A 23,631-nucleotide genomic window follows, 5' to 3' on the forward strand; every position below is an offset into this window, starting at 1 on the left:
GAAATATAATCAGAACATACCACTTGTGTCACTGGTGAATATTGTTCATGTACTGATAGCACAAATACTAAATATTAACTAAAATATATGCAATGGTGAAAGGTAAAATAAAAGGTATCCATATTGAAAAGGAAAAAGTAAGATTATCTTTGTTTGCAGATGTGTGTGTTTTCCTGTATACCCCACTAAAAAATTGTAAGAACTAATTAGTAAATCCAGTAAAGGTGCAGGATACAAAATCAACATACAGAAAGCAGTTGCATTTTTGTACCTGAACAATGGACTATCTAAAAAAAAAAATAAAAACAACAATCCTCTTCACAGAGCATTAAAACAGAAATAAATTAAATCAAGGAGGAGAAATATCTACATAAAAATTGTATGACTGATGAAAGGAATTAAAGAAGACATAAGTAAATGGAAAGATTTTCTGCGTTCATTGATCAGAAGATTTAATACACAAAGTCATCTATAAATTTAATGCAATCCCTATCAAAAATCCAATAGGACATAGGAAAAAATCTTGAAGTTTATATGGAATTACAAAATACCTTGAATAACTAAAGAAATCCTGAAAAAGAAGAACAAAGCTGGAGGTAGCAAGCTTCCTGATTTCATGCTACGCTACAAAACTGTAACAATGAAAATGGTATGGTACTGACATAAAAATAGACACATAGATAAACAGAACACTATCAGGAACCAAGAAATAAACCTTCACATGTAAGAAGGGGAAGCATATCCTCTTCAATAAATAGTGCTAGGAAAAATAGGCAACCATATATAGAAGAATGATATTATATCCCCAATTTATACAATTCCCAAAAATAAATTTAAAATGGAGTAAAGATTTAAACGTAAGAATTGAAACTGTAAAACTCCTACAATGAAACATAGGGAAAATATTCCTTGACATTGGCCTTGCAAAGATTTTTTTTTTTTTTTAAAGATTTATTTATTTATTTATACAAGCACTGGGTATAGTCAGAAGCACGGGAGGGTGAGAGAATTCACCAGAGCCGGAGCAGGGAGCAGAACAGGCAGAAGGACGAAGTACACTGCTGAGGGGAGCAGCGGGCGGCAGGAGAGGTCTACGCGCCATGTGGGACCCTCCTCCGGTGCCGGGGAGCAGCTGGGGATCGAACCCTCACTGCAGAGGCTGCGGGCAGCTTCGCAACCCAGCGCTCAACCGCTGCGCCACCGGGGAGACCCTGCAAAGAATTTTTTTTAATAAATAAATCATAAGCAACAATACATCAAACTAAGAACATTTGCATAGCCATAGAAACAACCACCAAAAAGGCAACCTACAGACTGGGAGAAAAATATTTGAAAATTAGATATCTGATAAGTAATTAATTTCCAAAATATATGAAGAACTCATGTAACGAAAAAAAATCAAATTGAAATATGGGCAGAGGATCTGAACAGACATTTTTCCAAAGAAGTCATAGAATAACCAAAGGGTATATGAAAAAGTGTTCAATATCACTAATCATCAGGGAAATGCAAATCAAAACCAGAATGAGATACCGCCATACCCCTGTTGGGATGTCTATCATCAAAAAAGACAAGAGACAATAACAAATGTTGGTGAGGATGTAGAAAAAAGGGAACCCTGTACACTGTTGGCAGCAATAAAAATTGGTAAATCACTATATGTAATAGTATAACAGTATGGAGGTTCATGAAAAAAAAAATAAATAGAACTCCCAGAAATAAAATATTATTGAGAAAAATAAAACTACCATATGATCCAGCAATCCCACTTTTGGGTATGAATCCAAAGGAAATGAAAACAAGATCTTGAAGAGAAATCTGCACTCCATGTTCATTGTAGCATTAGTCACAATCAGCAAGATATGAAAGCAGCCTGAGTGTTAGCAGATGAATGGATAAAGATGTGATACACACATACACACACACACACACACACACAGAGGAATATTATTCAACCATGAGAAACAAGGAAATCCTGCTATTTGTGACAACATGCTGGACCTTGAGGGATTATGCTCAATGAAATAAGTCAGGCAGAGAAAGACAAATACTGTGTGATATCATTTATATGTGGAATCTAAAATGCTGAACTCATAGAAACACAAAAAACAGTGTGGTTACCAGGGACTAAGGGCTTGGGTAAAATGGAAAATGTTTATTAAAGGCTGCAAGCTTCCAGCTAGAAGGTAAGTCCTGGGGATATAATACAGGATGGTGATTATAACTAAAAGACAGCATTACATGCTTGAAAGTTGCTAAGACAGTAGATCTTAAATGTTCTCATTACAGAAAAGAAATGGTAATTATCTGACCATTTATAATATATAGCTGATGTTATAGTGGTTATCACTTTGCATTGTATAAGTATATCAAATCAACATGTTGTACACCTTAAACTTACATGATATTGGGTGTCAATTATATCTCAGTGAAATTCAAAAAACATTTAATATTTCAAATAATTATACTGAGTGGGGGGATGGGGAAATAGGAATGTTGGGGAGCTTAAGAGAATTAAACCTCTTCCACAGTGGGAAGTCCATGGATAAAAGCTGAGGCTGAAAAAGTCAAGAAATAGTACTAAAAGCATGTAATTTTGAAATGTGGAGGAAACAGCTAAAATATTATCTCTAGGGAGAGAAAATTAGGGTTAGAAGAAAACTGCTCTTTTGCTTGTGAAGCTTGGCAGTATTATTTGACCTTTTAAGGTACTTTCCCTATTACTTTGATAAAAATAAACAAATTAATTTAACATGAATGTATGCTGATATACTTTTAGCACTAGTCTTTCATTTATTAAAGGGTTCTGCTTTTTTTTTTTTTGATCTTGTGCCCAATTTTGAAACCTCAAGGTTTTTATCTACAAGTTCACAATTCTTTAATGTCATGTTGTAGCCTGCTCACAGGGTGAGGATTAAATGTATTAATAGCAGAGTGTGTTCATTTTTGTCATTCATTTAAGCACTCAGAGATCTAAAGCTGTCAAGTACCAGGGTGTGGGCGACCTGTAAAATGTCCCTTTTACAACCACCTGCTTGAAGAGGGATGAACTCAGAGCCTAAAGATGTGATTAGGGAGGTGATAGGAAGGAGCTAGAACTGTCTGACTCGGTGAAGGGACGCTTGAGGCATGACTTCATCATCATTTTCAAATTTACAAAGATGGTTTCCAGCTGTTCTGGATTCATGGAGGAAAGAGCAAGGAAATGGATTTACAGCCAAGCCTAAGGAATGTAGGAAGGAGACATGAATTCCAGCGAGAGCTGCCGAGGACAGCTAAAAAACCCTGCTCTTCCCAATAAAGGCAATTTCCATTTTTCACTAGGATTGGAAAGATGAACCTGGTAGTTTCTTCACAGCCCTACCTTCTGGTGATTTTGCAGAAAGAAATATCAAGAACGGATGTTTTCTCGGTGGCACTGCGTGGTACTGCTCTGCTTGGGGCCAGATTTACATGGCAGGCTACCCATCCCATGCAGCCCGGACCTCGTCAAGGAGCCTCAGCACAAAATTAATTTTTCATACAGTTGAAAGACTTCTTAATGACCACTGGGTTGGATCTAACTAGAACAAAAACTTGCCGCTAGGACACTGAAGTTCCTCACTTGGCCTTATCTCTGTTATCCAAGAGATTAGTAGCTGCAAAACAGCTTATGAACCATGACCCAAAGGGGTTATAAGACTTGGATGAATGAGGCCATGGAACCTTTGTCCAGAAGCTTGTTGATGTCCTGGGGCCTTGGCTCCCTTGCCCACGTCCAAGCACCTGGGTTTAGAAGACTGTCTTGGGTTTAGAAGACAGGATGAGTTAGGCTTGAGGGCACATCTGGAAACATGGACTCTTACACTGCCCAGTCTTTCTCACTACCACCACCCACAGAACAGGGGTGGATGGTGCTCTGCACTCGCTCTTCCTAGAGACAGACAAGCCAGGCTAACCAGAGGCCCTAACCTCCCAGGACACTCGTTTCTGGGTCATCCAATCCATCCAGCATTGTGTTGCCTCCCTTAGTTGTCACACTGTGGCTCACTTGAGAGGTATGAGTTATTTTAAGCCTCTCCAGGTGTAATCAAATCATCTTCCTGGAGGCAAGTTTTGCTGGTTGTGAAGGAGACAAAGCTGAAGGCTCTAACCAGTATACAGCAGGGAAAGGATGACAGGATGGTGTTGCCTTTGAAACTGAAAACTTGTGTAAAAAGAGAAAATAGGGGGTCTCACGAACATTACTTGACCTTGTTCTGAGGGGGCTGTGTCTAGTTTTCAGGGCACATATCGAGTGAGGCCTGATTCTGTGAGCTGGCCTGGGTCTTTGGGGCTTTCTTTTTTAAAAGTGGTCTCTGTCATCAAGTGATAACCCAGATTCTGGAACCTCTGCATCTTATTCCAGCTCAGCCCTGTGTGATGAGCAAGGGCTGACGGCCTGAAATGGTTAATCTCGCCATGGTGAAAAGCTTCTCAGAAAGATGATGTCTAACCCCAGACTTCCATACCTAGAGGACCAGACTCCAAGGCCCCCATTCTCAGTAGCCAATGAATCATCTGTTTCCCTAGCAGATGGAAAGCAGGTGTTGTTCTCATCTCCCTGCATCTCCCCTTGAGCACCATAGTAAGTTCTAAGGCACATAAATCTCCTAAGTGGAAAAGTAAACATTCTTCCTCTAAAAAAAAAAAATAGGAAAGGGAAAAACTGTGTCAGATTTTCCTGGCCTGTGCCACTCTTACAGTTTATCAGATCAAAATGAATTCATATCAGCAATAGCTTTCCTGGTATTTCCTACTTTCAGTAATATTGAGTTGAAACACACATCGTCCTTCTGTGGGACAATTTGATTGCAGTTATTCTGCTCCCAATATTACTTTTATGTTCTCTTTTCCTTCCTGGATGATTTAAGTAACAGCAAATAACAGCTGTTGCCAACTCTTGAAAACATTTCTGGCTGCATTCTTTTTCCTGCCTCAAAACCTAGGCCTTTGCCACAACCTTAATTCATAATGACTTATTAGCAACCAGAGCAAGTTGTAGAATAATCCATTATGAAGAAATCAAGCTTCACTTGGATTTAGTGAAGTTGCTTCTCGGAAAGGACCTCATTTTCCAAAATTGGCACCAGTGGGAATTCAGAGGGTCAACGAAGGGGGTGCATCAGCCCTCCCTGTTTTATCTTTCAGATTTGGAGGGGGAGGGATGGCTGTGCCCATTCTGCTCTTTTTCACTTTTTTCCCCAGCCTGTGAAAGTGACGATTGCATTCTTGGAAATTGTGTCATGACAAGTCCCGTAAATGATTCACACTGAAGTGACCTTTAAAGAACAGAGTTGAAATCAGCTGAATTTCAGGAGCCTAGAGCTGTGCAGAAGCCAAAGCTCCAAGGCTTTCTGGCCTTCCCTTTGAGCTGAGCTCACTGTTACCTCTCTGGCTGCTGATCATGGTCATGTGATTTCATGGTGCTTTTCATCACCAAGCTAATGCTGGCAACACTTCTGTGTGCTCATGTGTAATTTAAACCTTAGAGATGATTATATAATTAAACTTCCGAAAATGAAAATGAGATGAATAGGCCACTTACAGGACTTGTGGCGGGAGGAGGTATTGTAAAGAGGGAAACCTGTTTATTTTAACTCATCATCTATTCTGTTTGGAGCCAAAAGGAATTAACTTAGTCCCAAAAAATAGTTGGACCTAAGCTACCAAAGAATATAAAATTTTTGCCATCACTCTTAATAATGTATTAATATTATTTAATGGTTTGAACCACAGTTTTTTGTTCCTTTTAAAAAGTGTTTTAATACTGTCTTTTTTTTCCTGTTCCCAGAAATAAAAGTGACCCTCCTGATCACCCAATCCTTTCATCCCTCTCCATTCTCTTTTTCTACCATCAAGGAACAGTTGTTAAAGGCTCATTTTTAATCACTGTGATGAGGATTCCAAGAACCATTCTCTTGTTCATTTATAACAGCCTGAAAGACAAGGTAAGGCAGCAACTTAATACACAATGAAGATGGGTTTGGACACTGAAAAGTTAGTCACTGGAACACAACAGCAGGTCTCAGGACGGGAATGTGACCTGTGATCACGTCCATTCAAAATCCCTTGTGTCCCTCCCCTCCCAGGCACATTTCCCCCTCAGTTTCTGCTTCATTTATGGTTTTGTCTGTTGGGTTTTCTCCAACATGGTGGAGGATGTGAGGTAAAAAGAGGATAGTTCTGAGTTAGTTGGTTTTCCTTCTTATTTAAATGCTGAACGAAGGAGAGGAATTCTTTCATGTGTGGGGTGGAGGGAGATTCTTAAGATGAAGTTTTAAACAAGTGTTTGTGGACATTTATCATGCTTTAAAAAAAAAAAAACAAGAAAATATACTACAAGATTGGAATAGTATCTTCTTGTTTCTGTTTTCAAGCCAACATCTTTTCTGCCTTTTGTTTCCTAGAGGGTTTACTGGAAGTTACTGGTGAGCATGAAGGAGAAAGGAAGAGAGTTTGAATGAGTGTGAGAGAGGGTGTGCTTGCACACATACTAACACACACACTTAAGAGTGAGAAATGGGCAAGCTGACCTAAATTTTAGCTCAAAGGACAGAAAACTGTAGGGCTTTTGTGCCTGGGGGTTTTCTCCTCCCTGGTTTTTATTTCCATGCACATTTGGGTATGAATGCCAGTGGAAACCAGAACACCAGGAAAACAGCTGTTCTCATGGTATTTCTGGCCTGCCAAACAAGGGAAGGTTGGACTTTTCCCAACTTTTCTGTTCTCACACGTTAATCTCCTCCCATCCCCTCCTTAGTGTTGGTGATTTAATCAGCTTCACATACTTACCTGATTCCAACCTTTTGCATATACTATGTGTCTGTAGTAATTTTTCACATAGATTCATAATTATATCTAACATTGTTTTTGTTTGTTCTTTTACATAGAAACATGAATTGTCAATATTTTTAAGTCCATACTCAAGATTTATCTATTAAGAACAATTGACTAATTTCACATGAAATTATCTAGCTTCCTTATCTTTAAATATCTACATGATAAGCAATTGTACCTGATCATGGTATGCTTTTCTTGTATTCTATTAAAATATTGTTTAGCTACATTTATGTATCGATCCTTCAATCTTAGGAAACTTGGAATAGGAATTGGGGAGAAACATATTCATATGTGTGTGTATTAGCAATAGATAAATATAAATTAATGATCAGGAGGGAACTTGTTGTTCTTCCTAGAACTAGGTATCTTAAACTCTTAGAGAAAATCACCTTCCACAAATTTAAAAGAGAAGTGGGTGCGTTGATCTCTCTGAGATTTCTAAAAAGTTATCTTCACTCCCCAGAAGGACCAAGGGGCCAGCTTTTTTTTTCGTGAAGAGGCTGTTGGAGAAATGTGTCCTTACTTAGATTTTTTTTTTTAAAAAAAAGGCACTTTTACAACAATGTACTGTCTACAATTTAAACATTTCACACATTCACTGTGTGATCTTTCCTACTTTAAATGGCTCATTCACAACCGCAGCCAGGCTGAAAAGCATCCAGATCAAGTTTCATCCAACTGAATTAACACTGGGACAAGAAAATGTCCATATAAGGCTGAGTTATTCCTGGGGTCCTCGTGGAGGACTATTTCAGGGTTGTTTTCAGGGATTTTTTTTTTATTCTCCCCAGTGGATAGGATGTGTTTGTTCAATCACTCCTCCCCCAAAGTTTCATTAAATTATTCACTCGAGCTACATATGAGTTCAAGTCATATTTCAGAAGATTAATTTTTCCCCTTGTAATTTAGTCCTGAAATTCTCTTTATAGGATTTATGTCCAAAAAAGTTAAACTTGATTCCTCTTTTATGTGAGCACAACTAGTATCTATGATCCATTCTCTATTGTCTTTGGGATGTGAGTTTTTCATAAATATAAACCTTGGTTTGCAAGTGTAAAGTTTACAATTGAAGACACTTAGGGGAGATAAAGAGAGAAGGGAGATTCTTCATAGGACCAGGACAAGTTTACCTTTGCTAGGAAATGTGGACTAACCCATGTCAATTTCTACTGAAGTCAGCAGCAATCATAACAGGTAAACCTATAAGAGAGAATTTTGCTTGTAGTAATAATAGTGGTAGTAATAGTAGAGTAGTAATGATTAACTAATAGAATTGCAGGTACAAAGTAGAACTTCCCCCATACTTGATGAGAAGTACTCCTAAGAGCCTACATCTCCAGGCAGAAACAGTGTGTCTTCAGAAAGTGCCAGCTTACCTCTTTGCTATGTTTTGTCTGACTCTGTGCTTTTGACTTTGAACCTCATCCCAACAGCGTCATGCATGGTCGAGGTGTGTGTTCAGATGCTGCTTCTGCTGTTTCTGGTGTCTTGACAAATGCCTGCATCGTCTCAACCAGGTACATCTCTACCTCTTGCCCCAAAACCTACGGGAAACCAAAGGTGAGGGGAGGCTCTATCTTTTGGTTAGGAATTGGCTAATTTTTCTGTAAAAGGCCAGAATGTGTGAATATTTTAGACTTCTGGGCGATCCAGTCTTGGTCATATTACTCCACTCTACCGTGGTGGTAGCGAAGCAGCCAGAAAGATTGTGAATAAATGCACATGACTATGTTCCAGTACAACTTTATTTACAGACACTGAAATATGAATTTCATACTTATATGTGAAGAAATGTTCTTCTTTTGACTTTTTTCAACTGCAGTAGTCCCCATTTATGCAAAGGAGATATGTTCCAAGACCCCCGTGGGGGGGAGGGGTCTGAAACCATGCCTAGTTCCAAACCCTACATATACCTTGTCTTTTCTTATATATATATATGTATATATATGTGTGTGTGTGTATATATGTGTATATATATGTATTTGTGATAAAGTTTAATTTATAAATAGGCATAATAAGAGATCATCATCAAAAACAACTACTAAGAAAATAGAACAAAAGTAACAATACCGCCTAATAAAAATTACATGAATCTATTTCTCTTTCAGCATCTCATTTTCTCTATACCTTACTCAATATTTTCCAATGGTGGTTGACCACAGGTAACTGAAACTGTGAAAAGTGAAATCATGGATAAGGGGGTACAGCTGTATTTTTTAAAGATTTATTTATTTATGCATAGAAGAACTGGGGTACAGGCCAGAGGTGTGGAGGTGGGGAGGTGAGAGGATTCACCAGAAACAGAGTGGGGAGCAGAGCAGACAGAGCTACTGAAATACACTACTGAGGGGAGCAGTGGGCAAGACAGGAGAGGTCTGCTGCGCATGTGAGTCACCTCCCTGGCCAGGGATGGAACTCTTGCTGCAGTAGCTGTAGATTGCTTCATAGTGCTGACGCTTAACTTCTTGCGCCACCAGGGAGGCCCACAACTCTATTTTTTTAATGTGAAAAATATGCTCAGTTCCAGCCAGAGGAGAGCAGATTGCCTGAAGAACCTAGTTCCTGGGTACCAGTTTGCATATCCTACCTCAGAAACTTAGTCATTAAAGCCATGCCTAAAATTCTGAAAGAAATATGTTTTTCTTTTGGAAATAAAAAGGAGAGGAAGCTTTAGAAACCCTAGCGTAATGAATATATATCAGCTGAGAGCCAGTTTCCAATGTCTTCTCTAAGAACTATAATTTTCCTGAAATAGGAAAAGAATTGCCTCCCCAATTTTCTTTTGCCTCCCCTAATTTTAATATATTTCTCCAGGCTCTCCCTATCAAGCTATAAATATGTCTTTTAAAAAGAGAAAAATTATATACTGCAATTGTGTGAATTTCAGATTTCCTTCCTAGGTCTTTCAAATTGATGGAAATTTAAATATATGTTTTATTTTTCTGTAGATAATTTAGGAAATTTTAATAGCACTTAGTGAAATTTTCACAAAGCAGTATTTTTGTAACTGCGGGCTGTTTCACAATTTAAATGTCCACAGAAATTTCACTTGGAATAGTACTTCTTATTATTGCCATCACAATTAGAAGTCAGTGTGCCATTTGCAAGAAAGGGATTAATTAGACCATTGTGTATAATATCTTATAAGTGGTAATAATAGTACCTTTCGTTGTTCAGTGGAAAGTGTGGTCTTCTCAGAGTAAAGCTCTGTTTTTAGGGCCCTTAAGAATCTTGGAGTACATCTTAGACTATAGTTTGGATTGTTTGGATGACTTCAGCCAGCATGTATAAAACACAGTGAAATGACATGGCACCTTCCAGAATAGTTGTTATACAGTAAGTCCAGCCAAATGCTCTGAATGTCTCATCATGATGTAGATGCCAGCCCTGCTCTGCCTAGAGCTGTTGCGCCTATATCCAGACACCAACTTATTCCACAAAGGTTCTCTGATGAATCACTACCATGTACTATGATAAAACTATAGACATAAAAAACTATAGACATAAAGTCAAAGAAATATAAACTAGAAAGCCAAGCACTGGGACCTTTGCTATCCAGGTACATTGGCCATGTGGTCCTACGAGGTGCTCACATGCCATCCCACCTCACTGTTGTGTACAGCATCGGGTCTTTCTCTCCTAGTTTTCAAAGTGCCCTGTCAAAGCCTGTGGGCTCCCTGTGGATGCTGCAGAGACCACCATTTCAGGATGGGAAAAATGGGTGAGGAAGACAAGGGTGGGCTGTGGCTCCGGACCACAACCACCCTACCTTGTGTTCTAGCCAGAGGAGCTCCACTTTTGCTTAGTTAGTTCTGGGATTCCACTAAAGGTTTCACTTGAAGACAGCTCTCTGCTACTAAAACACATTTGCAAGCCACCATATCATATTGTTTTCTCTGCCTGTGACCCCAAAGGGCTTATTTTCTGCATTCTGAAATGTAACCAACTTATAGTAACCCAGTGCCTTTTTTGGAAGTGCAAAATGTTTCCAAGATCATAAGTAGCATACCACACTATAACTATCATTAAAAAAGTGAGGGATCCTTATTAACAGAATTACAGTGAGTGTGATTGTCACAAAAAGGCCAAGACAGCCCTATCTGTAGTAAACCAGTGGTGGAAACAGGGATAGACCAGATCTAGTCTTGGTGCCTGTGTGCCAGGTCTTGGTCTCAACCAGTTGTCAGAGCATCTTACCTGGAGGGGGTGCGGTGTGGGTGACCCCACAGGACTAGGACATGCTGCCAGCATGGGCAGTGCTGGGAGACCCAAGTTTCAAAGGACTGAGAAAGAAGAGGAGAAAGAATGGTAAAAAAAGAAAAACAGTTGATGTGAAGACTGATGAGGAGGGAAAGATCACTTCAGGTCTAAATCTACTACTAGAAAGTCTACTACTTTAAGAATACAAATGATTCTTATGTAACAATGGTCAGAACAATTGTTGATGTCATTTGGCAGTAGACAAAGGAAAGTCAGCTTAATGTGAGAGAAGGAATTTAGATTAGCCTTTTGAAAAATTCCCTGGCACTGGAATGAGTTACTAGGAGAAGATTTCTTTGGAAATCAGATTTAGAGCAGCCGAGGCTTCTTTTATTTTCTGTTTTGTGCAATAGGAGCTGGGAAATGCTAAAAGCGAACGAGATCTATTTGTTGCCATCAGAACCCAGATGCTCTTCTTAACTTAACATCAAGGAGCTGGTTGTGTTTCATCATTACTTCTTAAAAGCATAATCCATCTTCATAGTTCTGGGAGGGAGGCAGGGGACAGTTACTACATTTTATAGACTCTCAGCCTAAGGCTGCAGAGCAATTCACTTGCAGAGTAAAGGATAAAACCTCTATATCTCATCATTTCTCATTTACCTGTCTCTCTGCATCATACATATTAAATGTGTGTATGCCTGGAAAAATTGTACATGTATGGGTCACACTTTTATTTCTCCAACACCTAGGTGCTTTTGCTATGTGCAAACCACTTGGACCTGGGCATAAGGAGGACCAGACCATGGTGTACAGAATCAATATAAAGCAAAGCTAGGCCTTCAGGGAGCTGACAAGTCAGTTTGGGAATGTGAGGATGAGGCATTTGCACAAGACATTTATGTAACAGTTCAGTGTCTGTTTAAAGAACTGGACTGAGGACTTTGGAAACTCAGGAAAGGGGAATATTGGTAACTGGGAAAGTAGCTTGATTTGGCAATTAGGAGACATTTCGTAGAAGAGGTTCGATTTGACAGGCATAAGTACAGAGCACATACTGGCTGGCCAGTCACTGGGAACAACAGCAGCAATAGCTGTGAGCTGTTGACTCTGTAATACCAGAGGAGTGTGCCAAGCACTTTTCCTGTTGTTAGTTTTCACTGCAGCCCTTTGAGGTCCTATCCCCAATTTACAGATGAGGAAACTGAGAGGCTACATTGTCCATGGCAGACTTAGAATTTGAATTCACGTCTGTTTTGACTCTAGGACGCCATCCCTTAACCACTATGTATTTTTAAACAGCCAGGAGAAAGTTATACCTCCTTTCTGGGGTGGCTCTCTTTGGCAACTGTCCAAGTCAGGGTCCAGACAAATCAATGAGCAAGTCTTGTTACAGGGCAGATTTTTGTGGAGGAGGACAGAAAAGGTGTGGAGACTGAAAGGGCATTAGGGATGAATCAGCAATTACAGATCCAGTAAAGACTTGTCCTTTGCACCTCCTCTCTTCAGGCAAGTCAGTGTCAAAACTTCTAGGGGGCTATACTTGCTCTTCTCACAGCTTTTCAGGCAAGCAGATCCTGCAGGCTTCCCAGCTGCAGCACTTTTTAGGGACCTGGCTGAGATGTTCCCCTGTGGAACTCTGCAAGTGAGCCCATCTTGTTGGTCCTTATGGTGTCCACATGCAGCTTCTCCTAAGTGCACATCTCTTATCTGCTACAGACACACTCATCTATGCCAGCGCTGATGTTGGTTTCAGGTTAGTGTTCCTGTAAGTGAAATCCACTGGTGGGCCATAGGACTCTTCCTGACAGTTCCAGATTGAACTGAACTTTTCAGTATGTCCTTTTTTCATTTCTTAAAGGTAAAATTTCATGGATTTTCATTTTCATATGCAACCCAGGGCTATTTATCAATCAGTAAAGTACAAAGTGTATAACTAAAGCTGTTTAAAATGTGTCATTGATGAGCCAAAATTGGTGTTTTACTTAGTTTACTGAGGACACGAATTCATTATTATATTAAGATATCTGGCTGTCCAGGCCACCCTGCAAGCCTGTGAGCGTGCACATGGGGAGAGCTGGGATTTGCAAACTGGGAAAAGAACACTTTGCAAGGAGTATATCACCAGTGCTCTTGGGTTGGCTGTGTGGTTCAATTGCAGTTATTTTTTTTAGATTTGTTTTTATTTACTTATGCATAAAAAAACTGGGGTGTAGGCCAGAGGTGTGGGGGTTCAGAGGATTTACCAGAGATAGAGTGGGGAGCAGAACAGACAGATTGACTGAAATACACTGCTGACGGGAGCAGCAGGCGAGAGAGGAAAGGTCTGCTGTGCCATGTGGGTCAGCTCCCCTCCTGGGGATCGAATTCGTTCTGCAGTGGCCACAGATAGCTTCATGGTGCTGACGCTTAACCCCTTGCACCACCAGGGAGGCCCCTCAACCCTTCGTTCTTCTAGCAGAAGTGGAAACAGGTGTAGGAAGTGAGCTGTGGACTGAGATCAAGCTAGTGCTCCTGTAAGTGAAAGGACTACTTCCTTTCTAGTCCCCTGGGAGGAACACCAGTTAAAGGTGAAATTCTTAAGGTGTACAACAGTTGGCATCTGCCTTCTTTGGAGAACCTGAGTAAATTCCTCCACCTTACTAACCTTCTGCAAAATGAAGGGGTCAAATTAAATCACCTGGAAACCTTCCTGCAGCTTTCTGACCCTTGCAGGGGTGCCTGACTGAGAGCAGGGACAGGTGGGCGCCATCCTGCTGTGTGGCCACTGTGACACTTAGCATGGGAGTGGGCAAGATGGAAAATAGGTGAACTGCATGATTTCCTGTCACATTGTAAAGGACAGGGCCATTTTTTTCACATTGTACTTATCCACGGTGAGGAATTCCCTGGAATCACAAACATCAGGAGTGGTTTTATGTTGCCCTGATCTTGAGCTTCCAGAATCTTGTGTAGTGGCCTGAGGATGTGAATGGACATGAAGGAGCCAGCTATCTGCATCTGCATACAGAGATGCTTCCTGTCCTGCTGTGGCAGGGTGAGGACAAGAAATAAATGAAATAAGGGGGATGTGATGCTGGTAAAATGCCAGTCACCCTAGTCACTCTTGACGGTGAAGAGAGTAGCCTAGTGGCAACACCCTTCACACCTTATTCCAACCAGCAGTCATAATGCAAGATGGCAGGGGGCCAGATCAATCTCTGGGGTACTTCACAATCATCCACCTGAAGGGAGGGCCAGACCCTCGGGCCTGCCTGTACACAGTCCAGCATCTGTCTAGAGATGAGCTACCAAGTAAATGCACAGACTGTGACCTCTTGGTGTTTGATCAGAAATGCTCATGACTTCCTATCCTTCTGACTAACAAATATACTGGTCAGAAAGACCCCAAATGTAAGTGCAGTGCAGGGAAAAACTTGCTGCTACTTGGAAAATACATACATCTCTCCCCTTCCAACTTCACAGTCCACCCCCCAACCCACAGTGCCTGCCAATGCTTTTTTTTTTTTTTTTTTTTTTTTGAGCCTACATAATGTTGGTCTCTGTCTTGTAAACCTTTGCGGCCAACTTGACTTTGTAATACCACAAAGCCTCCCTGCCCCCTTCCTTGCAGTTAGCTCAGCTTCAATGATCCCCTTTCTCGCAGTCCATCAATAGCTCAGGCTCTCGGTGACTTCCATGTCAGGTTTTGGTTCATCCCCAGCCAGCTGGCTGATCTCCAATAACTCCCTCCTCTCCCCAGAGCAGCATGTGCATCTCAGGGGGAAAAAAGGATTGACTATTGGGCAACTTCTCTAACTAGATTATGAAAATGATCTAAAGGTCTTAAGAGGATGCAGTTCTCTTACTCGCTGACCCCTCCATAATAGGTAGCCTCACCCGGGGCATCTGGGCAGCTATTTTTTCAATGACAGCAAGGTTCTGAATCTTCTCACCCCCACCCACTGGCTGGGAGCTATTCTGGGGCAGCCAGCTGATGGTGAGAGCCCTGGAGAGGGGCCTCCATGTGTGCATGTTTTAGAAAGAAACTCATATTTGTGTCCATATGATGGTTTGTATTAAGACCCATTTATAGACAACAGTAATCCTCACAGCCCAGCTGTTTCATGGCAAATGCTACTACCCTGGCTTTAGATAGAAAGGAATTAAGACACCTATTTGTCAGAGGCCCCAGACTGTCTGGAAGAAAACTATCTTATTCCTGGCACATGGCTTAGACCCTGCTGCACTTAGGGCTGTGGCTTTAAGTGCCTTCCCTGAGAATAGCAGCCTCCCTGGAGCCCAGCTCCCACCTGCTGTGGGCGTGTTGCAAGGTTCAGGGCTCAGGAGGGTGGGGCCCTAATGCCCTCTACCCCAGTGGGCCTTAGCACCCTCTCCTCCTTTGGGGATAAGGCCCACATGAGCAGCTGCCATCTTAGGTGGGCTACTGAAGTCCTTCCTGACTTGAAATTCTTCTGCCTGCTAGGAGAGGCTATTAATATTTGTCGAATGAATATCGCCTCACTATAGGGAAGGGAGGATAAATTAGGCAGAGAGCTCTCGGTCAATTGAAGAACCCTCCTGGGAGGCAACTGAGTCTTATTCATCAGTTACTTGACTCCCTTTAAAGTATGCGGCCCATCCTGGGTGCTGCCATGTGCCAAGCTCTATACTGAATGCTTCGTCTATATTAGCTGCTTTCGTCCTCATAGATAATCCTGTGTGAGAGAGATTTTTATCCCTCTTATTTTTTAAATAGATGAGGATGCTTAGGATCAGAAAGGTTAAGTAGCAACCTGCTGCAGGTTGGACAGGAGGAAAGTAACAGCTGAGTGTGGGGATTTAGACACCAAACAGGTCATTGTCTCCCTCTGATCCAAATTCTGAACAATTGAGAGATGAAGATTAAATATACTACCTTAAATAGCTAAAGAGCAGATTGGGGTTTACATTGTGGAAATAGCTTATTAATGTTTCATCCCTGAATCAGAAAGACCAGCCTACCCTCTTTTAGGTCTCCAGAGACTTTGCCGTGGGGTCTCCTTGCAAACTGACAGCTGAGGAGCTGAGCAGACACTTCTCCGAAAATGGCTAAGGCTGAGCCAGCCTGTGCTCTGCCAATCATTCAAACATCACCCAGACCCTGAAGTCATGCTCCTGCCCTGAAACTAATGAGAGGTATCACCCTAAAAGAGGTCCCTGCTGTGGAAATACAAAGCCAGGGTGTCAAGAGTACCCCATAGCATTCATACCTAGGTTGCCACTAGGACCTCCTTCCACAGGAACTCAGACCCCAGAACTTCAGAGATCCTAGCGCACCCACTCCAGATTGTCCAGAGGGGGTGCTTCAACCAGAGTCACATGGAGGGAAGAACTTTTTCTGATCATTACTTTCCGTTCTGTATCTCCTTGCCCTCTGCTTCCCTGGGCAGCAGGTGTGTCACCCCACGCAGTATAGGAATGTGAGCTGCTCTGGTGGCCTCAAGCAGAACTCTTATGTCCCTCCCCGCTCCCTTGGGCAACATGGAAGCCAAGTCCATGCTCACAGGGACAGAAGAATGATGTGAACTTTGGGGTTCCAGAGAGGATGGGTACCTCTTATTAATGGTACTGAGCCCCCAGCTTCCTTCTCCAAGCCACCTCTCCTCTCCTCTTACCTCAGCCTTCTCTTTTTCTGCAAGATACTGTTGACATCTTATGAGTGCTCATCCTCCTCACTCCTTCCCTGACTTGCACCTGGACCACATGCCCATTCCCCCAGCAGCATGATGAACTAGAGAGAAGGCAGAGTCTGGGGCAGACAGAACTGGGTTTGAATCACAGTTCCCCCACTTCCTGTGTCATCTTGCACAGGTTATTCACTTCTCTTAGCCTCATTTTCCCCATGCATCAAGCCAGATTTTTAACATCTACCTCACAGGCAGCTGAGAGGCTAATATATATAAACAGTAACAATACGTAGAAACTGAGCTAATACATTACAAATGTTAAAGTACCTGTTCCAGACATGTTAATTTCTTTGGTGATGGGAAAGGTTTACTTACTTTTATTTATTCATGCATTCACCAAATTTTGGAAATCTATCATGTACTAAACAATTGGTCATAACAATACCCAACCCCCAGGATTACTATACAGAGTTAGAGATAATCCTTACAAAGCTCTTAGGTCTGTGTCTGGCATGTGGAGGTCGGTTCTGGATAAGTGGGGGTTGTTATCACCACCCCAGTAAAGTGTGAGCCCCTGAGTCATTTGAGTGCAACTCAGTGCTGAAATGCTACTCAAGTCAGGATGTGCTGCATCCCAGGAAGCTTCTCAGAACACTCAGCCCCCTTTCCTACCCCACCTGCATCCAGAGCCACTGCTCTCACGCCTTGTTGAGGGGACTTGAATTGCTAAAAGCAGCTGTTCTGAATCCTGAATAACACCCATATCCCATCCCTCTCAAAGTGATGGTGATGCAAAGGCAGCACTCATGTCCAAACCCATCACAGGAGACAGAAAATGCTAGTGGCTGAGGTGAAAGATTTATACATCACACAGCACATCTTTTTGTGCCCCTTTTCCACCTCCAACACCAGTTTCTTTCTTTTTTTAAAAAAAATATTTATTTATTTATGCATACAAGAGCTGGGGTACAGGCCAGATGCGTGGGAGGGTGTGAGGATTCACCAGAGACAGAGTGGGGAACAGAACAGGCAGACTGACCGAAGTACACTGCTGAGGGGAGCAGCGGGCGAGACAGGAGAGGTCTGCTGCGCCATGTGGGTCACCTCCCTGGCTGGGGATCGAACTCGTGCTGCAGAGGCTGCGGATTTCTTCATAGGTTGTGTCTTAACCCTTGCGCCACCAGGGAGACCCCCAGTTTCTTTCTTGTCACTCCCATTTTTCAGCAGTCAAGGGCAGTTGCCTTACTGCCAGGCAAGGGCATCTGGGACTGTTTCCAACAACACTGGTTCCAAGGTCATCTGAGCCAGAAAATCGCCATTTGCTTAACTGACACACACCTCTCCCCAGTTTAACTGGAGCAATCCTTTAATGTTCTCTGTGCCTTCCGCCCTGACAAGTCCTAGGTACTCTGAAATAGGCTGAAAGAGATGGCCTGTGTTTTTCACTTTGATCATCTGGAAAAACCACCTTTGGAGTCAGCTAAATCCAATTTCCTTGTAAATAAGGAAGCAGGTTTCTGTGAAAACACTGGGCTCTGGGGTCCAGTGTTGGACGTGGCATCCTGGCAGGCTCAGACTCCTCCTGTGTTCTCCCCTGCAGTAGCTGCCCTGCCTGCCGAGCCATGGAGGCTGGGCCTCCATCCTTGGTGGGCACAGTCAGGTGGGAGCCTCCTGCAGGAGGCTCTTTAGAAGGGAAGATGGACTTCATAAAAAGAAAAGAAAAAAAGTGGAAAGAGGTGTGAGTCACCTCTTTGAGAAAATAAAAGGCCCTTTGATGCAGCAGTCCTTAATTCGTGTGCTGGAGCTGAGGTCCCATCCGGCTCTGGGCTGCCGGGCCCTGAGTCTCATTAACTTTCACATGCATGTGAATCTCAGCCACAAACTCAGATGTGCAGGAAATACTGTACCATGTCTCTCGACCTCATTTCTTTCTTTTCCCTTTTTTTTTTTTTTTAAAGATCGATTTATTTATGTATGTAAGAACTGGGGTTTAAGCCAGTGGTGCAGTGAGGGTCAGAGGGTGAGAGGCTTCACCAGAGAGAGTGGGGAGCAGAACAGGCAGATTGACTGAAATACACTGCTGAGGGGAGCAGCGGGTGAGACAGGAGAGGGCTGCTCGCCATGTGGTTTAGCTCTCTGGTGGCTGGAAATCAAACTGCATAGCTTGATAGTTCTGTTTTTAACCCCTGCGCCACCAGGGAGGCCTTTAACCTCATTTCTGATTTTGAGTTCCCTTTCCAAAGACAGACAGAAAATTTAATTTGTTATTATCGGGCCCTCTCCCCAGGAGGAAACACCAGGTGTCAGGTGCCCCCAGCTAGGTTGCTGTCCAGACATTCATCTTCCATCTGCATTGCTTCTTCAGGCCCCACTTGGAAAGCAGGAATATTTTGCAAGGCCCTTGCCTGCCGGGGTGTGCTAATGGTAGGGTGACTGAATGTCGCCCTTTGTCTGGAACTGCTCTGGTCATTACACTGAAGGCTCTGGAGTCCCCTCTCAGACAAACCGAAGCCCCAGGAGCAGGCACAACCCTTGAGAGTCCCGCCACTTCTCCATGCCCTGCTGAAAAAGCAGACCTGAACCCCTCGCCAGGACTCACAGATCTCTTTTTCCTCCCAACCCAGGGGAGTCTCATTTTGTAATCTGGGGGTGGAGAGGACATTGGGTTCATATCAGGAATTCTCTTCCTTCACCCTCCCCTGGTTGTAAGGGCTTAAGGAGCTTAACATTTCGAAAGCAAAAGCTACTAAAAGTTACAGGCTGGATGTCAGTCTGCCCCTACCCTCGCCAGCTCCACTAACCCCACCTGGAAGAATACAGGGCCCGAGTAGTGGTTGAATGGGGAATGCAGAGAGGCTGGAAAGGAGAAAATGCATGAGGGAAAAAAAGCAAGTCAAGAGAGCCAAGCAAACCACCCCACACATGTCAGGGCGAGCTGGACAGCCTCATGCCGTTCGCATTTCTGTTCCTGGGCTCTAATATAAGAAACAAGTTCTGTGAAAAGAGAGGCAGCAATTCAGAGAATGTTGGTTCAGTTAGCTTCCTTATCTAGGTGGGGCTAGAAAGTTCCTAAAAGTTTTGGCGTGGAATCCAGGCATTGACATTTCTTCAAGTGGTCTTATCTTCCCTCTCCTTTTGCCTTTTACAGACTGGGTCAGTTGGCATTGGGGTGGAGCAGGAAAAAGCATTTGCTAGATTTACATTCATCTAGGGGTGAGACAGCTGAGGCCAAATGACTTCTTCATCAGGATGCATGTCAGTGAGTAGAGAAAGACGCTCAGGGCCCATCTGCTGTGCCCATGTCTTGCCTCCATCAATGGCAAAGAGAAACTTAGTTAGGCCCCAGGAATTCAAGTCTGCACCCCAGCTCAGTGCTCTGACCCAATCCCCAAAACACATCCTCCATACTAGCCCAAGGATGGCAGGATGATTGAATAGGAGGGCCTGGAAACAGCATCTGCAGCTGAGGAACCCTAAGCCTGGAAGGGCAGAGGGAACAGCATCTGCAACAGAGGAACCCTAAGGCTGGAAGGGCAGAGGGAACAGCATCTGTAGCAGAGGGACCTCAAGGGCCTAGGATGGTGTGAAGTGCTCCTGGCACAGAGCAGGTGTGTGAGGTATCAGGCACAGTGTTCTGGGTACACTTCACTAAGAAACTAAGATTGTCATCACCTAAAAGCCTCTACATGTTCAAACCCCTGGCAAATTCATAATAATAACCTCACTAAAATCAGGAGGTAGGAGAAAGTATGAGATGACTCATCTTTTACCATCCAGGCCACCGAAACTTTGAACACAGTGTTAAAAAAAAGTAGCATTCTAACCTTCTAACATTTTTCCATAATAATTTTCAAAAGACTTTTTAGAAATCTAAGTCTATGTGTGAAGATATATTAGCTTGAAATTAAATATTCCTTCAGTTTCATTTTCTTCTTGTGGATGTCAAATTAGCATTAGTACTTCTATTTAAAATATCATGTAGAGGGGCCTCCCTGGTGGCGCAAGGAGTTGTCAGCATTATGAAGCTATCTATAGCCACTGCAGCACTGAGTTTGAGTTTGATCCTGGCCAGGGTACTGACCCACATGGCGCAGCAGACCTCTCTTGTCTCCCCCGCTGCTCCCCTCAGTCAGTCAATCCTCAGCTCCCCACTCTGTCTCTGGTGAATCCTCTCCCCCACCCCCGCACTTCTGGCCTACCTGCCCCACTTCTTGTATGCATAAATAAATAAATATTTACAAAAATAAAATACCATATAGAGTATGGTTCCATTTACAACTTATGCTTGTCCGTCCCTCCTTCCTTCCATCTGTGTATATTCACAGAGAAATGTTGGCGTGAGGTCCACGAGATGTTTGCAATGGTTATTTCTGAGGAGAGGAAATAGAGTGATTTTCTTTGTGTATATGTGGCTTGATTTTTTTTTTTATAATGAGCATGAAAGTAATGAAGACATTATTCTAAACAAAATAAGCAAACAACAAATGAATTAAAAAAGAACAAACAAGACAGCACTGTGTGCACCTGGCTTTATCAGCAGCAGCAGGGGCGGCAAAGCGGGTCCCCTCCTCCACCGCGTCCCGCCTGACCCCAGCCTGGAGGGCACTGGCAGGGCTCTTAGCCACATCTCGCTGGACTTTAGTCACTGTGACCGGTGAACTCCTGACATCTGAAGGTGAACACGAGGCCCAGAGGCTGTATCTGCTCCGCCTCCTTCTGCATGTGTTTGTGATCAAAATGCAGCTCCAGATGAGACTGGCTTGGGGCTGCTCCTGTGGGTTTTACTGTAGCTTAAAGAAGGGATCCTGAGATGTGTGCAGACATATCTGAGCTCAGATTTCACTGTATTTCTTTCATTCTGGAGGAAAGTGGTATCAGTGCTATTTATTCACCACCCAGTTTCTCAGGTTTTGGTAGCTCTCATTTTATTTTTCATTAATAAATATCAGAAGACATCCCAGAAATAAAGGTGGTTATTCATGGCATGGTTTTGGGCGAAGGCCTTTCCTGCAATATGGCAGGAGAAACTTTGTTTACCTTTTTGAAGAGTCAACAGGACCTCGGTTCACAGTTCCGCCACCGAAAGAAGGAACCACTTTAGTTTAATGGCAGGACAAATGGGTGCCTTAGCTGACAGACACAGGACAGAACTGTGCTGGCTTCAGAGATGACTTAAGGAGCGAAACGGTTCTTTCTGTGTCAAAGTTGAGGCTAGCATTCTTGGATAACTCTAAAAGTCAATTCAAGAGGTGATCCAACTTCTGTTACCTAAAAGTGAATCTAGAGCTCTTTTGTATTTCATCAATAATCACAAGGTTCTGTAAATAAAGTGGGGATAGTAACACCCATGGTGATTATTTCTCCATGTTGTGGTGAGAAACAGATGAGATCAGATAAGATGCTAATAGCAGGATGCCTGGTCCAGCCCCTTTAGCATGGGACTTCAGAGCTGGCAGGCACCTTCCCCAAGCTGTGGAAGGGGGCACCTGAGCAGTTACATTATTTAGTTGAGGCCACACAGTGTGATTAGAAGCCAGCCTCCTTCCACTAAACCCTTCTGCCACTTCCTCAGTTCTTTTTAATGACACAGCTTTATATCGTGAACCTTTTGGAAAGAAAAGCATAAAGTGTAGCTCAAAGTAAATGTTTTCCTGCAGAAAAGTCTGAATGAGTCAGAGAGCCACTGTTTGGTGGAGCTAAAGAAACATGCACAATGCTTTCTGTCTGATATTAAATGAAGATCCTCATAGTGCTCCCTCCTTTCCTTACTTAAAGATTAGCCTTCAGGGGCCTCCCTAGTGGCGCGAGGAGTTAAGCACAGCACTGTGACGCTATCCGCAGCCTCTGCAGCACAAGTTCGATCCCCCAGCTGGCCAGGGAGCTACCTACATGGCCCAGCAGACCTCTCCTGCCTCACCCACTGCTCCCCTCAACAGTGTATTTCAGTAGATCTGCCTGTTCTGTTCCCCACTCTGTCTCTGGTGAATCCTCTCACCCCTGCCCCCTCCCCTCCCCACACACACACCTCTGTCCTGTACTCCAGTTCTTGTATGCATAAATAAATAATTTTTTTTTAAAAAAATAGCCTTCAGGTTCCCCTGATTAATTTTCACAGCTGACTGTGCTACTAATCTTTATGTTCTCCAGTCTTTGCCCCACATCGTGGGGCCTGCTGCTCACTATCATTCTGTCAGTCCACTCAAATCCAAATGCTCAGAGCAAGGACTCACAGCTTCGAACATTCTCTGCAGTCCCACTTCCAAATGCCTGAAAGGGAAGCAGCTTCTACTCAGAATAAGTATAAATTAGCTTATGCTGAAACTGCAGAAATTTTCACTCCATTTCCTGCATCTTGAGTGATTCTTCCCTCCTCCAGCTATTTATTCAGACATTAATTCTAGGTCTCTGGGTTGCATTTGGGGTTGAACCTTGTGGTAAAGTGCTGGTGGTACAGTAACTGCAGGAAGGCATGTATAATTTCCCTGTCAGAGTGGTTTAAATGCCTTCCTTCAAGAGGCCTGATACATTAAAGAAAAGATCAATGGTTATGGATCCCAAAAAAATCTGTGGCATCAACATATGCATGAGAAAGTACCATTTTAACCTTTAATCATTTCAGTCTAGGAGCAAAATCTATTTTTATTGCTTATAAGTCATGGTGCTGAGTTGACTAAAAAGCTGCAGTCTGTAAGGGGGGGATGTCCCTACAAAAACTGTAGTTCCAGTATGAGAGAGAAAGTACACAAGAGGAGGGCTTTAGAGGGGGGGAAATGATGGGGTGAGGGGCTGGGAACAGAGCAGGGCAGCATGTGTGGGCAGTTCTGGACAGCAAAACCCCATGGGGTCCAACTGGAAAGGCCGGCCCTTGCCAGGTCCCTGCGATTGTGAGAGATGAAAGCCCCTGGAACCAGAGGGCCCCTCT

General features: G+C 43.0%; 1 protein-coding gene and 1 long non-coding RNA gene across 3 annotated transcripts in view; one reads left to right on the forward strand and one right to left on the reverse strand.

Annotated features, from left to right (window-relative positions):
• Positions 1-23,631, forward strand: part of SLC44A3 (solute carrier family 44 member 3) — a 62,774-nt gene that overhangs the window by 32,154 nt on the left and 6,989 nt on the right. For both annotated transcript variants that reach the window (XM_037498995.2, XM_037498994.2), the window contains exons 11-12: positions 5,813-5,969; positions 8,295-8,378. In XM_037498995.2, the coding sequence (XP_037354892.1) occupies positions 5,813-5,969; positions 8,295-8,378 (241 nt within the window). The remainder of the gene's footprint in view (positions 1-5,812; positions 5,970-8,294; positions 8,379-23,631) is intronic.
• On the reverse strand, positions 5,747-11,227 carry LOC119235564 (uncharacterized). Its single transcript, XR_005122855.2, has 4 exons — positions 11,059-11,227; positions 8,238-8,405; positions 7,992-8,061; positions 5,747-5,957 (listed from the first exon to the last, which is right to left on the reverse strand). It is a non-coding gene; the product is annotated as an uncharacterized LOC119235564 (long non-coding RNA).

Source organism: Talpa occidentalis, unplaced genomic scaffold (assembly GCF_014898055.3).
Source record: "Talpa occidentalis isolate TD23 unplaced genomic scaffold, MPIMG_talOcc4v2.1 talOcc4.9, whole genome shotgun sequence".
NCBI lineage: Eukaryota > Metazoa > Chordata > Mammalia > Eulipotyphla > Talpidae > Talpa > Talpa occidentalis.